Below are 15,862 nucleotides of genomic sequence, written 5' to 3'. Positions count from 1 at the left end.
CCATTCCCCTACTCTATCACTCAACATTTACTGCTGACTAATGCACCTAACCTACACATCTCTGAACACTATGGGTAATTTAGTGTGGCCAATTCACCGAACCTAGGGAGAAAATTAGGACTGTTAATGCTGGAGATCAGAGTCGGGAGTGTGGTACTGGAAAAGCATAGTAGGTCGGTAGCATCCAAGGAGCAGGAGAATTGACGTTGTGGGCATAAGCCTTCCATCAGATCGTTGATTCTCCTGCTGTCGGGATGCTGCCTGACCCACTGTGCTTGTCCAGCGCCAGACTCCTGACACAATTCACCTAATCTACACATTTCTGGATGTTTTCAAAAAGGTCACCAATGGTGGCAGGATGGCTTGGCACATTATCCAGGATGACAAGAACTTTGAAATTCAAAATTTTTCCTGCAATACTGTCTAAAAACATCTTCCAAAAAAAAATCAATACGTTCGGAAAAGAATTGCCAGCCATTCAACCTTGTTTACTTGACCTGAAGGAGACATCTAGAGTAGACTTAATGTAACCCTTCAAGGCTGGCGAATTGGTAGAGTAGTACACCACCATAAACTGAAGCTTTAAGTCACCAATGGCATCGGCACCCAGCAGCATGTTAAAGCCTCAAGTATGTGCTTCATTCTTAGAAATGTAGGTTCTTGCTGGCATTTACTTCCAGTATAAACCTGTCCCATCCAAATTGAAGATTTGATCTAAGGTGTATCCTTCGTCGCCAATACATTTTACTATGGAAGGAAATGTCAGCACACACACTTCCTACACAGACAGATTCACCAATTAACCTTACATTATGGAATGCCTAGTGGTTCTTAAAACCAGCAAACCACCCACTGCTAGCACTAAAGGCAGCACATCTGCAAGATTTTGAGCATTTTTCTTTAGATCTTCATAAATGAAGAAGGCTTTCTCGTACAGCGAGAAAGGTTGTCCCTGATCACTTTTTTGTTTAATCTCTATCCAAACACTTAGCCAAAGGAACTGGAGATAGAAAGGCTTCTGTGACCTCAGATGTGCTGGCACTCAGACTTATTCCAGCAATACAGCCTGCTTTACTCTTTTCAGCGTTGACTCTAATGGCGCACAAGGTAGACTTCCTCAGTCCTGTTAAGTGAGCTGCATCATATATTCTCTCCTTACACTCAAAACACTTTGTGATATCTAGCTTTTCTTCCAGTGTTGACAGCCTTTTATATTCACCACCTGCAATTCTATCACCAGGATGTTTCTTATTAACATCATCACTTTTTTTTTGAAAGAATGAGTGGCATAATGACAATCTAGGAGTAATGGGCCTTTCACAAAAAGCTGCTCTGTTGGCAGCGGACACCAGTGCATGTGTAGGACAGCACTAAAACTGGTTTTGACACCAGTGTATGCACAGAACAGTGTGGAGACTTTGGCGTGGACATTGGCGCATGTGCAGAATGAAGTACACCACTAAACAATCATTGCTAGAATCACGCTACTGCAAAGATGTAAGCACTCTCCAAACTCCCATTTCTTAATTCCTCAGCAATGTTATAAAGCAAATTATGCTGCTGAATACATGTTATCCGAGAACTGTCTGTATCCTACAAAGGTGTAACATGGTGTAGTTGTTAGTTATTGCAGGTTAAAAACTTTAACAACTTGCACTTTTCAGTAAGCATTAAAATTTTCCTATATTTCTAATCAACTGTAGTTAGTTATTAAACAAGACCATTCTAAGAGTCAAGGCATGTGATTGCTTGACTGCAACATGAAATCAATATTCTGAAAACTATCTTACAAAATGTTGAGAATCTTTCCTCCCTAGTTTAGTTATAAGTCAGAAGTGGAAAAGGGTGAGCTATGTACATGGATCTTTCAAAGAGAACTTTACAGCAACGACTTAAAATCAAACCCTGAGCTTTAAAAGTATAGAGTGAGGACAGCTAGCTTTGGTCTCAAATGTTTCACGAGTTCCCAGCTTCAATAACAAGCTTCATTCACCACTGGTGAGGACAAGAATTTTGTTGTATATAATTTGCGCCATGTAAGCTTGCAATATGAAAACGGCAACATTCAAGCAGCAGTGTTCCAAGGAGTTGCTACATTTGAATGATCAGAACATCAACATGCAATACTGCAAAGAAAAACAGTAAGGCCTATTGTAAGGTTTTCATTGGTCAAGTGTTCAAGTTTACTTAACAGTCAGTTTATTCAGTTGATTGGAAATAGAAGGTTCTTAACTCTGAGCTGCTAGTCAGTCAGACATTTAGGAGCAGGGAGAAAAGAGGATCCATCTGAAAAGGTGCTGCTATAGCAGCTTCTGAGCCATTTGGACTAGCGGGATTCAGGAGGTGCAGCTAAATATTGAGATTAGGGCTCAGGAAAAGTCCTTGGAGCTGCCAGGGTTTAGAGGATGTGATGTGCCAGCAGTTCAGCACAGTTGAGAATGGATGTAAAGGAAACTCAAGCAGTTTCCACTTTTGTGCGGCAGGGCAAATTCAAAGCTTGGAGAAATGAAAGGGTCTGGACTGACTTAGTGAAGCTTGTGTTAAAGTTAAAGCTAAAAGTTGTGCCCATAAGTGTTTACATTGCACAGTTTATAGAATCCAGGGGAGCTCAGACACAGGAATGGATGATGGACCAACTTGAAAGGGTTCAGAAACGATTTACAAGGATATTGCCAGGGTTGGGGGATTTGAGCTATAGGGAGAGGCTGAATAGGTGGGGCTGTTTTCCCTGGAGCGTCAGAGGCTGAGGGGTGACCTTATAAAGGTTTACAAAATTATGGGGGGTATAGCAAGAGTAAATAGATGAAATCTTTTCCCTGGGGTCGGGGAATCCAGAACTAGAGGGCATAGGTTTAGGGTCAGAGGGGAAAGATATAAAAGAGACCCAAGGGCCAACTTTTCACACAGAGGGTGGTACGTGTATGGAATGAGCTGACAGAGGAAGTGGAGGAGGCTGGTACAATTGCAATGTTTAAAAGGCATTTGGATAGGTATATGAATAGGAAGGGTTGGGAGGGATATGGGCCGGGTGCTGGCAGGTGGGACTAGATTGGGTTTGGATATCTGGTTGGCATGGATGGGTTGGACCAAAGGGTCCGTTTCCATGCTGTACATCTCTATGACTATGACTCTATGTGAGCAGTTGTTGAGAGAGTAATTGATAAAGTAGCTTTTGAGAGAGATCCAAAAGGCGGCACGATGGCACAGTGGTTAGCACTGCTGCCTCACAGCGCCAGAGATCTGAGTTCAATTCCCGCCTCAGGTGACTGGCTGCGTGGAGTTTGCACATTCTCCCAGTATCTGTGTGGGTTTCCTCCCACAGTCCAAAAATGTGCAGGTTAGGTGAATTGGCCATAGTGTCAGGTGCAGGGGTAAATGTAGGGGAAATGGGTCTGGGTGGGTGCGCTTCGGCGGGTGAGTGTGGACTTGTTGGGCCGAAGGGCCTGTTTCCACACTGTAAGTAATCTAATCAATGCTAAGATGTTGGAATCTTGTTGCTTAGTCCTATTAGTAAGTAGTTGGCACCTACTACTTTGTCAACTTTAAAAAGGTTACTGGTAGATTGCCAGAATTATGTAATGATCTAGCTGTCTGATCAGGGGCTATAACACACTATTGACACTATTACTAACATCTTAATGTTTCTAAAAATGGAATGTTGCCAGTATTTCTTGCAATTGCTTCAATTGAATGTATGTTTAGACCATTTCAGAGGGTAGTTAAGAGTCAACCTCATTGCTGTGGGTGCAGAGTCACATATAGGCCAGCCTAAGTTAGGATGGCACATTTCCTTTTAAGAACATTAGTGACATTACAATGGCTGTGTCTCCTGTAAGACTTGCGTTGTGCATGGAGAAAGATGTATGTGCACATTTTGTGAAACACTGTCAGGAAAATACATAGTAGTGCCCAAAGCATCATAAAAGAGAAAAAAAAAATCAAGAAATATAGCAAATGGGGATTTAAGTCACTAGCAGTACAGCTAGGTATACTACACCTGAGATTTATATGTGAATGGTGTGCGCTTTGAGGGTGTGTCAGCCGGTATTTGCTTTTATGACGATTAACAAACAGTTATATGGTAACCATTAGAGTAGTTTTTATTTCCAGATTTATTTAATTAGTTTATTTCACCATCTGCTACAGTGTCATGGGATTCAAAAATATGTCCCAGAACACTAGCACTGGGCTCTGGATTATCAGTCCATTGACTGAATCATTAAACAACTGCATCCCTCTAATCTACATTCTTTAATTTGAAAACTACAGAAGTTGCTCAATTGCTTGAATTTGCAATATCAGGTAAATCAAAAAAAATTACAGTAAACAACAGTTCAGAAACAACATTGCTTACTGTGCTCATCATTGTGTATTTCAATCAGATTGGCAGGTGTGCAGGAAAGGCCATCAGGAGATGATGTATCCAAATGCAAGGTTACATTAGAAGGGAGTGTTTCCAATTCTTCATTCTCCTCCACAGATTGCGACAGAAAACTGGTTTAAACAGCAAAAGGCAAGTTTGTAAAAATATGTATTAAAATAAAAAGGTGTATGTACAAAATAAAATGAAATGGGAATCTACTTACACGGAATAGTTATTTTGCTGTAGGATCTCCTTTATTCTGCGTTGAAAGATCCTTTCACTCTCTGTAAGATGTACAAATCCACGGTCTACAAATAACAGCATAAAACCTAACATAAGAATGTTTCCCTTTAGGGAGCAAAAGGAGTGTCAAATAAACCTATATTGGTGATTGCATGGTCACTAGACTTTGTGTATTGCACCCCAAGAAAAATTGCAATAAAAATACTGCATGGCCTGGATTTGGATTATTTTGCCATAAAACGGTATTTGTAATACTGAGATCATTGGATCTATTCCACTTACATTAGGGAGTCATTACAAAAATGAAGAGAAAAAAAAAAAATCACAAAATATATCATCAAATACTTTTTGACATCAGTATTACTTGTTTCTCCCTTTCTGTACCATTTCGTGGATTTCTTCCTACTGGGACTGAGTTTAAGCGCATAAACTTCCAACATTGAAAAATGCTTCACTTAATTCAGGATAACTTTCAAGCAGCATTTCTATAACTACTTTTCAACTAAAAAAACCTAAGTTATTAGGCATTTATCCAAAAGGATGCAAAAAAAAAAACATGAAATAAAAAGAATATTTGAAAAAGACGAGAGATTTGCTTAGCAGGAAAATGACCGTGCCCCTCAACTTTCTTGGGTAGTAAAGGGCACAACATAGACTTGGCAGAGCTAATTATATGTTAATGAAGAAAAGATGCTTCTAGAAGCAACTTGTTGCATCAAAATATCATTTGGGGAAGAAATCTAGAATCTGCAGTTGACAGTTATGTTTTTGATACACAACATCCAGTACACTTATAGGAAATCCAACCAAACTAGTCCATACTGGCATTTACATTCTATTTGAGCCTCCTCCCATTTTTTCTGATTTAACAATTAATCAGAATAACACTCCATTCCATTGGCTCTCATGCTTAACTAGCCTCTCATGACTTTTTCTACATTACTCATCTCAACTACTTTCTACAGTAGGGATCACTTCACCACTCTGTTGTTTGGGACTATGTGGAATGAAACACCTTAGAAGGAAGAAAAAACCCAAAGATTTGACTCAATTTCAAAGAAAAATTCAGCTTTCAGAACAATGAAATGTTTCTCCAGATTATTAAGTTGGAGCTTTATTTGTCAAATTATTTAAATCTGCATTACTATAAAGATTATATAGCTTAGTTTCCTAATTTAGTTAAGAATGATTAACAGCTCAGTGCATCAATAACCTTTTGAATTGACCATGGTATTTTCATTTTTAAATAGCTGCAGACCATATCAAATTTCCCCTGAAGAAATTTGAGAAAGAGAAAAAAAAAAAGTTTTAGTTCATTCTCCAAGTGTGGAATTTTCTGACAGAAATGGTGTTAACTTTTAAGCAGCAATGTTACGAATTTTATTAAATACCAGATGAGGGATACAACATGCAGGAGATACAATACCATCAAAGTCCAATTTTACCCTTGGATCCACAAGCAGTCAAGGAGGAGGACCAATTCCAAACAAGAGATCTCGGTGTTAAAAAGCTTGCCCAATGGCAATTTACCTCAACTTGGTGTAACCCAAAACAGACCAGCTTCCTAACCTGGACATGTGTGGAAAGACTGCTTCCCTGGGAACAGCCTGATGACGACACAGGTAGTGTTGTGGGACTGGAAAGTAGTAATTGGTGTCAGCAGAAAAAGGTCACACCTGTACAGTGACATATTGTTGCTACACTGAGATCATGCTTGGGGATCTAAAGTTGCAATATGGGCTGTAAAATACTTTGGTCAATTAAAAAAAAAGCCCAAAAGAACAGCCGTGCTTTCATGAAGGTGGTTTCGATGCATCATGTAAATCTCTTGCCAAACTCCTCTACTTATTCAGAGGAACCAACAACTGAGTTGAAATACTTCCAGTTGCTTAATCATAATCACATGAACAAGAAAGGTGGTTGATCATTTCTACAGTGACTATTCTAATGCACTCTGTCATGTTCCCATTATCTACCCTCTGAGGTTAACTCATTCTGCTGACCATGCACTAACCTACACCAAGTCTGGTTCATCTATCACCTTTGTATTCATTGACTGATCCCTCAACAGCACCTCAATGTTCAATTTAATAGTGTTCCCAAACATTTCATGTTCTTACCCTTATCTTTAACTTGAGACTTATAGGTGAAATTAGTACCTCCCGAATTCTAATCATGTGTGCATTTGACTGATGGTTAGCTTTACAGCTGCCTGATAGCTCAAGAATTCCTTCCCAAAATCACTACTTTACATCTCTTTGCTTCATTAAAAGGTATGCCTTAAAACTGACCCCTCTCATGGGGTTGATAATTCTCCAAGAATGTCCTTTAGGAATTAATATTTAATCTCATTGATAGTCACAGGTGAGGTGCTGGAAGACTGGAGGCTGACTAACGTGGTGCAACTGTTTAACAAGGGTGGTAAGGACAAGCCAGGGAACTAGAGACCAGTGAACCTGACGTCGATGGTGGGCAAGTTGTTGGAGGGAATCCTGAGGGACAGGATGTACATGTATTTGGAAAGGCAAGAACTGATTAGGGAGAGTCAGCATGGCTTTGTGCATGGGAAATCATGTCTCACAAACTTGACTGAGTTTTTTGAAGAAGTAACAAAGAGGATTGATGAGGGCAGAGTGGTAGATGTGATCTACATGCACAAGGTGCCCCATGGGAGACCGGTTAGATCTCACAGAATACAGGGAGAACTCGCCATTTGGATACAGAACTGGCTCAAAAGGTAGAAGACAGAGGGTGGTGGTGGAGGGTTGCTTTTCAGACTGGAGGCCTGTGACCAGTGGAGTGACACAATCCACTACTTTTTGTCATTTACATAAATGATTTATATGTGAGCATAAGAGGTACAGTAGTAAGTTTGCAGATGACACCAAAATTGGAGGTGTAGTGGACAGGGAAGAAGGTTACCTCAGATTACAACAGGATCTGGACCAGATGGGCTGAGGAGTGGCAGATGGAGTTTAATTCAGATAAATGTGAGGTGGTGCATTTTGGGAAAGCAAATCTTAGCAGGACTTATACACTTAATGGCAAGGTCCTAGGGAGTATTGCTGAACAAAGTGACCTTGGAGTGCAGGTTCATAGCTCCTTGAAAGTGGAGTCACAGGTAGATAGGATAGTGAAGGTGGCGTTTGGTACGCTTTCCTGTATTGAGTACAGGAGGTCGGAGGTCATGTTGCGGCTGTACAGGATATTGGTCAGACCACCGTTGGAATATTGTGTGCAATCCTGGTCTCCTTCTTATCGGAAAGATGTTGTGAAACTTGAAAGGGTTCAGAAAAGATTTACAGGGATGTTCCCAGGCTTGGAGGATTTGAGCTATAGGGAGAGGCTGAACAGGCTGGGGCTGTTTTCCCTGTAAGCGAGGGGCGACCTTATAGAGGTTAACAAAATCATGAGGTGCATGGATAGGATAAATAGACAAAATCTTTTGCCTGAGGTTAGGGTGTCCAGAACTAGAGGGCATAGGTTTAGGGTGAGAGGGGAAAGATATAAAAGAGACCTAAGGGGCAACATTTTCACACAGAGGGTGGTGCATGTATGCAGTGAGCTGCCAGAAGTAGTGGTGGAGACTGGTACAATTGCAACATTTAAAAGGCATTTGGATGGGTATATGAATAGGAAGGGTTTGGAGGGATATGGGCCGGGTGCTGGCAGGTGGGACTAGATTGGGTTGAGATATCTGGTTGGGATGGATGGGTAGGACGGAAGGGTCTGTTTCCATACTGTACATTTCTATGACTGACTCTGACTCCTGGATACTGCAATGATGAAAACCCAGGATACAAACTATATAAACATCCTTTGAGCAGTTTAGCTCATTTATTGTAAAATAAAAGGGACAGAAGAGAGAAGGTAGGCTTTGGAGTGGCAGGATGTTTGCAGCTGGAAAGGCTGTAATAAAGCCTACAGGAAGGTATCCAGCCAGACTTGGCAACCTTACTCTTTCCGCCAAAGATTTTTGGCTTGTCTTGAACATTGCCTGATATGACTGCATCAAGTTTTAGTTTGATAATGTTATTGTGAAGTGTTTTAGCTGTTTTACATTGTCAAAGGCAATTTATTGAGTTGATACATTAATCTGCATCATTCAGAAAGTCCTGGAGAAACTCAGCAGGTCTGGTGACATTTGTAGAGTTATTGTTTCAAATCCAGTGATCCTTTGACACACAAATCTGAAAGTAACAGACTTCCAGCACATGCTGTTCTTTGTTTTTATTGTAACAACACATCATTGTGCTCAAATTTATTGTTCATGATGAGAATTGTTAATAATTTGACTTGCACGGCCATCAGCTGCTTGCCTTAAATCACAGGATCTTCATTGCTTACTGGTCATTCCATCAGAGTTGACCCACATGATTCATTTTTCCAGCGACAACCCAACTTTTTTTTTTGCACGAACACAAGAAGAAGATATCAGAGGGAGAAGTGACAGATCGATTTCAAGTCACAGAGTACCCATGTGATTATTTTATTCATACAGCATGGAAACAGACCCTTTGGTCCAACTAGTCCACACCAACCATGTTCCCAAACTAAACTAATCCCACCTTCCAGCATTTGGTTCATATCCCTCCAAACCTTTCCCATTCATGTACTTATGCAAATGCATTTTAAATGTAGTAAGTGTACACTTACTATCACTTTCTGTGATATTTCACTCCACTAAAAAAAAAAGAGATGAGGGTGATCTTTTTAAAATGTTTTCCCTTCTCACCTTAAAATCATGCCCCTTAGTTTTGAACTTCCCTACAGGGAAAAGACCTTTGCTTTATAAACTTTTAGAAGATCACCCCTCAGCCTTCTACACTCGTGATAAAATGTTCCAACCTTTTCAACCTACTGTTAATTTAAATCCTTTACTCCCTGTAATATCCTGGTAAAACCTTTCTAAACCCTCTTCAGTTTAATATCTTCCCTCTAAAAAAAGGACAACCAGAACTGCACAAAGTATTCCAGTAGAAGCCACACCAATACCCTACACAACCTCAACATGACATCCCAACTCCTATACTCCAAAAGGTCCAAATGATGGAGACAAGCATGTTGAACACCTTCTTGACCACTGTCGACTTGTTACAGGAATTTCACAGAATTACATTCTTGAACCCAAAGGCCTTAGTTCTACAATACTATTCAGGGACCGACTATTTACTGTGCAAGTCCTGTCCTTGTTTGTTTTATCAAAATTACACTCCACCCACCCTCCTCAACCCACTGAGCCAACTGATCAAGATCCTTCTGTAGTCTAAGATATTCATCTTCACTGTCCACTAAACCACCAATTTTGATGTCATCCACAAACTCACTAACCATGCTTCCTATTTTCTCATCCAGATCATTTAGATAAATGACAAACAAAAGTACACCCAGTACAGATCCTTGTGGAGCACCGTTGGTGAAAGGCCTCTAGTCCAAAACAAAAGCCCACTACCTCCACTCTGTCTCCGACTGTGAAGCCAATTTTGTATCTAAGTAGTAAGCTCACCTCAATCACATTTGATCTACCTAACAGAACCTTTATGAAAAGCTTTACTAAAGCTTACGTAAAACAACACTTACCACTTTGCCCTCAATTGTTTGGTTACTTGCTCAAAAAATTCAGTGATGTCTGTTAGACATCATTTCCCTTTCACAAAACCACACCGACTATCCCTAAATCATTCCTTGTGTCTCCAACAGGCACAAAAAAAATCTTTGAGAATCCACCACCAATGTCATATTCACAGATCTATAGTTCCCAGGCTTCTCTTTACAGCCCCTCTTAAATAAAGGCACAACATTAGCCACTCTCCAGTTCACCAGCACCCCACCCATGGTTATAGATGATATACAAGTTTCTGCATGGGGCCCTGCAAATACTTCCCTAACTTCCCACAACACCAAGATAAACTAGATCAATTTTTGAAGATTTCTCTCTTTAATGTTTTCTAAGACCTTCAGCTCTTCCTCTTCTGTAAGATGAACGGTTTTCAAAATATCCATACATTTTAGTTTTCTAGCCTCCATTTCTTTCTGCACTGTAACAACAAATGTGAATATTCCTTTAAATATTCAGTTAATATCTCTCCCATCAGAGGTTCAAAACAAAGATGACCTCTATCTTTAAAGGGACCTTTCTCTCTCTCTCTCTCTCTCTTTGCTCTTATTTGCACTTGTAGAATCTCCTTGGATTATCAAGGCTCTCATACACCCTCTTTGCCTTCCTAATTTCCCTAAAAAAATGCCCTACGCACTTTATACTCTTCAAGAGATTAATTTGAATCCAGTTGCCTAAATTTAATAGGATTCATTTTTATTCTTGACTAGAACTTCAATATCTTTATTCATCCATTATTCTCTAATTTTACCAGTCTTGCCTTTCACTCTAAAGGGAATGTTATGCCTCTGAACTCTCACACTTTCGAAAACTTCCCACTTTTTCGACATCTCTTTACCTGCAAAGGGTCTGCTCCAATCAACTTTTGAAAGTTATCTCGTACTATTAAAATTTGCTTTTCTCCAATTAAGAACTTAAATTTTAAGTGGAAGGCTTATCCTTTTCTACAACTAGTCCCAGAAAGTTGTGCAGCTGTAAAACAGTTACCTTGTGAATCAGGTGACTCAATCTGAGAGGGCATATTGTTCTCACGACAACGCTGTTTCTCATCATCCCAGATGGCCTGCAAGCCAGGGTTTCGGCCAATCTGAGCTAAAAACAAAAAAGTGGAAAATAGTCAAACATTCCTGTCCCAAAGCCAACTGGACCCCAGCTGTGTATTACAACAGACACTTGGTTCACTTTTGGAACATTGCGTGCAATTCTGGTCGCTTTCCTATCGGAAGGATGTCGTGAAACTTGAAAGGGTTCAGAAAAGATTTACAAGCATGTTGACAGGATTAGAGGATTGGAGCTATAGGGAGATACTGAAGAGGCTGGGGCTGTTTTTCCCTGGAGCATTGGAGGCTGAGGGTTGACCTTCGAGATTTATAAAATCATGAGGTGCATGGATGGGATAAACAGACAAAGTATTTTCACTGGGGTGGGGGGAGTCCAGAACTAGAGGGCATAGGTTTAAGGAGAGAGGGGAAAGACATAAAAGGGACATGAGGGGGTAACTTTTTCAAGCAGAGGGTGTGCATGTACAGAATGAGTTGCCAGAGGAAGTGGTGGAGGCTTGTACAATTTCAACACTTAAAAAAGGCATGTGGATGGGTATATGAATAGGAAGGAATTGGTGGGATGTGGGCCAAGTGCTGGCAAATGGGTCTAGATTAGGTTAGGATATCTGGTCGGCATGGACGAGTTGGACCGAAGGGCCTGTTTGTGCTGTACATTCCTATGACTATGTAGGTATTCAACTTAAGAATTAAATATAGCACTTAATCCTTATGATGGCCTATTACTGACAATGTGGAAAATTGGCCAAGTATGTCCTGCTCAAAATGCAGGACAAATTCAAACTGGATTTCCACCCCTTCAGTCCACTCACAATTAGCAAAGAGATGGTAAGGACTGTGGATAGTGCTGTCAAGTGGTACTCACAAATGAATAACCCGTCCACTGACACTCTTGGGTTCTGTCAGGGTCATTTTTTTTTCACCTCATGGACTAAAAAGAGCTCAACTTCAGGAGGGGATTGACGTTTTGACATCAAAGCAATTTTTGACTAAATTACGGCATCAAGTAGTCCTAGCAAAACTGGAGATATTGGGAAAGAGGGGCAAAACTCAACGGGTTGCCTTCATACTTAGAACAAAGGAAGATGATTGTAGTGACTGAAGAAAAAAGTCAGTCAGATAATTTTATAAATCTCCCTATAGCTCAAAACTTCCAGCCCTGGCAACATCCTTCTAAATCTTTTCTGAACCCTTTCAAGTTTCACAACATCCTTCCTAGAGGAGAGAGACCAGAATTGCACACAATATCCCAAAAGTGATCTAACCAATGTCTGCACAGCCACAACATGATTGATCAGAACACTGAGTATAGAAGGTGAGCAATAAAGGATAGTATACCAAATACCTTCTTCACTATCCTATCCAGCTGGAACTCCACTTTCAAGGAACTATGAACCTGAACTCCAACATCTTTGTTCAACAACTCTCCCCAAGCTAAGTGTGGAGTACTGGAAAGGCACAGGTGGTCAGGCAGCAGCCAAGGAGCAGGAGAATCGACATTTTAGGGCATATACACCTTTTCATGGTAAGGACTTGGAGTGTAAGTGCCTTTCCAAAATGTAGAACCTCATTTATTCAAATTAAACTCCATGGAAGTAGGGCGAGAGCGAGAGCGCGAGCGACATGTGTGGTGACCATGTGGTAGAGAGTGGGTTAGATGGGTTTCGCCCAAATGCTGGCATATACCGACTGGATTAGTTTTGACTATCTGGTCGACATGGATGAGTTGGAGCTATGACCCTTACGTTCAATCAGCCATGATGTTATTGAAAGGCAGAGCAGGCAGGAAGGGCTGTAACATTACCCCACTTTAACTCCTCACCCCACCTGCCCATCTGAATAAAAACTCATTGTACTCTGGGAGGTAACTTTTTTCAGTCACTACACCTTCAATTTTGGTGTTGCTTGCAAACTTATTAACCATACCTCCTATGTTCAAATCTAAGTCATTCATATGAATGATGAAAAGCAGTGGACCCAGCACCAATCCTTGTGGCACACCGCTGGTCACAGACCTCCAATCTGAAAAATCAACTCTCCACCACCACCCTGTCTATCTTCGAGGCGGTTCTGTATCCAAATGGCTCGTTTTCCTTGTATTCCATATGATCTAACCAGTCTACTACAAAGGAACTGTGTCTAACACCTTACTGAGGTCCATACAGATCATGTCCACCACTCCTCCCTCATTGATCCTCTTCATTACTTCTTCAAAAATACTCAATCCAGTTATAATAAAAAAGATTTACCATACACAAAGCAATGTTGACTATCCCTAATCACTTCTTCTCTTTCCAAATACATATAAATCCTGTCCCTCAGGATTGCCTCCAACAACTCGCCCACCACAAATGTCAGGCTCACTATTCTGTAGTCCCTTGGCTTTTCCTTACCACCTTTTTTAAACAGTGGCAGCACATTAGCAAACCTCCAGTCTTCAGGCACCTCATCTGAGACTATCGTTGACACAAGTATCTCAGCAAGGTGCCCAGCAATCACTTTCCTATCTTACCAGATTTTTAGTGAACATCTGATCAGGTCCTGGGAATTTATCCACCTTAACACGTTTTAAGACATCCAGCACCTCTTCTGCTATATGGAGATTTTTCAAGATGTCACCATCCACTTCCCAACATTCTAAATCTTCCATTTCCTTCTCCTCAGTAGATGCTGATGCAAAATTCTAAAGTCATAGCAATCCCAGGCATCACTGCTGGAGCTCCTCAGGTAGGCCAACCACTTTCAGTAGCTTCATCAATAACCTTATCTCCAAGATGAAGTCAGATTGTTGAGGTTGTTTGCTGATGATTGCACAATGTTTAGCACTATTTGCAAATTCTCAGATACTGAAACAAACAGTCATGTCCATATGCAGTATGACTTGTACAAATGTCAAGGCTTGGGCTAATAAAGTGACAAATACTATTTGCACCATCAAATGTCAATGAGAAATAATCTAACTTTCCTGTGACATTTACTAGCTGGGGTCCAGTTAGTCACATCCCTGTGTCTTCCCATCACTGAATCTCCCATTATCAACTTTGAAAAAAAATTAATTTCTGGTATAAGAGCATTGCTGGCTAGGCCAGTATTTGTTGCCTATCCCCAATTGCGCAGTGGGCAGTTAAGAGTAAACCAGATTACTGTTTTTTTTCCTAAAATGGATACTTGCGAACCAGATGGGTTTTTCCCCTGACAATCAACAATGGATTCATGGTCATCAGTGGACTCTTATATTCTAGATATTTTTAAAAAAAAACATTGAATTTGCATTCCACCACCTACTGCGGCAGGATTCAAACCTGGGTCGGCAGAACATGGTGGGTCTCTGGATTAACAGATCAGTGGGAATACCACTAGGCCGTCAACTCCAACTGGACCAGCCATATGCATGCTGCAACTGAAACAGCAGGCTGGGACTGGAAATTCTGTGGTAACTCATCTGCCCAACCATTGTGCACATTGAATAAGACAGGTCAGGAATGTGACGGAACTCTCTCCACTTGGATCTGCAAAATACATTACAGCAACACACCAAGGCTGGTGGATTTGGTGGGATGCCCTTCAGAGGGTTGATACAGACTCAAAAATGAGCCAAATGGCCTCAATCGGCATTGTAGGGATTCTACAATTCTAAATGTTGGCCTAGCCAATGACACCCAAATTCCACGAGCTATTGCACATCAACCACATTCAGCATAAAATTGTTTCATAAAGATACAAATTTCATACTGTTTCAACATAAATCAAATTTCACAGATTAATATAGTAGAAAATGCATTAATATTCATCTCAGTTTTTAAAAAAATTACCTTCAATTTCTGAACAATGTGTGATTGTGGTGACTGAAGGCAAGTCATAGAGTCAAAAATGTACAGCACGAAAAAACCCTTCAGTCCACCTTGTCCATGCTGACCAGATATCCCGAATCAATATAGTCTCAGTCACCAGCACTTGGCCCATATCGCTCTAAAGCTCTCTTATTCATATACCCATCCAGAGGAGTTTTAAATGCTGTAATTGTATCAGCCTCCACCACTTCCTCTGGCAGCTCATTCCAAACATACACCTCCCTCTGCATGAAAAGGTTGCCCCTCAGGTCCCTTCTAAATGTTTCCCCTCTCACCCTAAACCTATGCCCTCTAGCTCTGAACTCCCCCACCTCGGATAAGACTTTGGATATTTACCCTATCCATGCCTCTTCTAAATTTTAGAAATCTCTAGAAGGTCATCACTCATTCGTAACCCACATTCCTCAAAAAGGGTCTATGACCAGCTATTACATATTAAACACATTCAGCATGAAATTGTTTCATAAAAGATACAAACTTCAGGAGATTAGCATAGAAGAATGCTAGAAAACACATTAACATTAATCTCAGAACTTTAAAAAGTTACCTTCAATTTCAGAACGATTTATTATATCAGCTGCAACAGCATCTACCTCAAGTTCACAAGTGCTCTGTCGATCAATGTCCTGAAGAACTAAAGAACTGTAACATAACCAAGAGTTATTAATGCATTGCAAAAAAGACTATTTTAATATTTTTCAATAAAACTGCAGTCATATTCTCTGGC

General features: G+C 40.5%; 1 protein-coding gene across 2 annotated transcripts in view; it reads right to left on the bottom strand.

Moving 5' to 3' along the window:
- rev3l (REV3 like, DNA directed polymerase zeta catalytic subunit) overlaps positions 1 to 15,862 on the bottom strand; it is a 187,291-nt gene that overhangs the window by 91,602 nt on the left and 79,827 nt on the right. For both annotated transcript variants that reach the window (XM_072551797.1, XM_072551806.1), the window contains exons 6-9: positions 15,683 to 15,777; positions 11,211 to 11,315; positions 4,587 to 4,671; positions 4,355 to 4,494 (exon numbers count right to left, since the gene is read on the bottom strand). In XM_072551797.1, the coding sequence (XP_072407898.1) occupies positions 4,355 to 4,494; positions 4,587 to 4,671; positions 11,211 to 11,315; positions 15,683 to 15,777 (425 nt within the window). The remainder of the gene's footprint in view (positions 1 to 4,354; positions 4,495 to 4,586; positions 4,672 to 11,210; positions 11,316 to 15,682; positions 15,778 to 15,862) is intronic.

The sequence above is a fragment of the Chiloscyllium punctatum genome, chromosome 3 (genome assembly GCF_047496795.1).
Source record: "Chiloscyllium punctatum isolate Juve2018m chromosome 3, sChiPun1.3, whole genome shotgun sequence".
Classification (NCBI taxonomy): domain Eukaryota; kingdom Metazoa; phylum Chordata; class Chondrichthyes; order Orectolobiformes; family Hemiscylliidae; genus Chiloscyllium; species Chiloscyllium punctatum.
Note: the sequence above shows the minus strand (reverse complement) of the source record. Positions and strands in the feature narration are given on the sequence as shown.